Source organism: Propithecus coquereli, unplaced genomic scaffold (genome assembly GCF_000956105.1).
Source record: "Propithecus coquereli isolate 6110/MARCELLA unplaced genomic scaffold, Pcoq_1.0 Scaffold786, whole genome shotgun sequence".
In the NCBI taxonomy this organism is placed as follows: Eukaryota; Metazoa; Chordata; class Mammalia; order Primates; family Indriidae; genus Propithecus; species Propithecus coquereli.
The window spans coordinates 281,702-282,479 of NW_012154018.1; the positions used below are offsets into that span (position 1 = coordinate 281,702).

The 778-nt window shown below is 53.1% G+C and overlaps 1 protein-coding gene across 1 annotated transcript in view; it reads left to right on the plus strand.

The window, feature by feature from the left end:
* LOC105825163 (nascent polypeptide-associated complex subunit alpha, muscle-specific form-like) overlaps nt 1–778 on the plus strand; it is a 10,517-nt gene that overhangs the window by 5,428 nt on the left and 4,311 nt on the right. Inside the window, 1 exon segment of the mRNA XM_012662859.1 lies at nt 7–749. Coding sequence (XP_012518313.1) covers nt 7–749 — 743 coding nt within the window.

Genomic DNA, 778 nt, shown 5'->3' on the forward strand with positions numbered 1-778 from the left:
AAGCAGCTCCAGCTTTCAAAGCCAAAGAACCTCAGGCTCCCAAAGGGGAAGCAGCTCCGACTCCCAAAGGTGAAGCAGCTCTGGCTCCGAAAGGTGAAGAAGCTCTGGTTCCCAAAGTTAAAGCAGCTCAGGCTCCCAAAAATGAAGCAGCTCTGACTCCCAAAGCCGAAGCAGCTCCGATTCCCAAAGGTGAAGAAGCTCCAGCTCCTATAGCTGCAGAAAATCCGGCGCCCAAAGCTAAAGCAGCTCCAGCTTCCAAAGCTAAAGAAGCTCCAGCAACCAAAGCTAAAGAAGCTCAGGCTCCCAAAGCTGAAGCAGCTCCGACTCCCAAAGCCAAAGATGCTCAGGCTGCCAAAGCTAAAGAAGCTCCGGCTCCCAAAGCCAAAGAAGCTCAGGCTCCCAAAGCTAAAGAAGCTCCGGCTCCCAAAGCCAAAGAAGCTCAGGCTCCCAAAGCTAAAGAAGCTCCGGCTCCCAAAGCCAAAGATGCTCAGGCTCCCAAAGCCGAAGCAGCTCCAGCTTTCAAAGCCAAAGAACCTCAGGCTCCCAAAGATGAAGAAGCTCCGGTTCCCAAAGCCAAAGAACCTCAGGCTCCCAAAGCTGAAGCAGCTCCGACTCCCAAAACTAAAGAACCTCTGGCTCCCAAAGCCAAAGAAGCTCCAGCTCCCAAAGCTGAAGAAGCTCCAGCTCCCAAAGCTGAAGCAGCTCCTGTGCCCAACGCTAAAGAATCTCAGGTTCCCGAAGCTAAAGAAGTTGAGGCTCCCAAAGCTAAAGCAGCTCC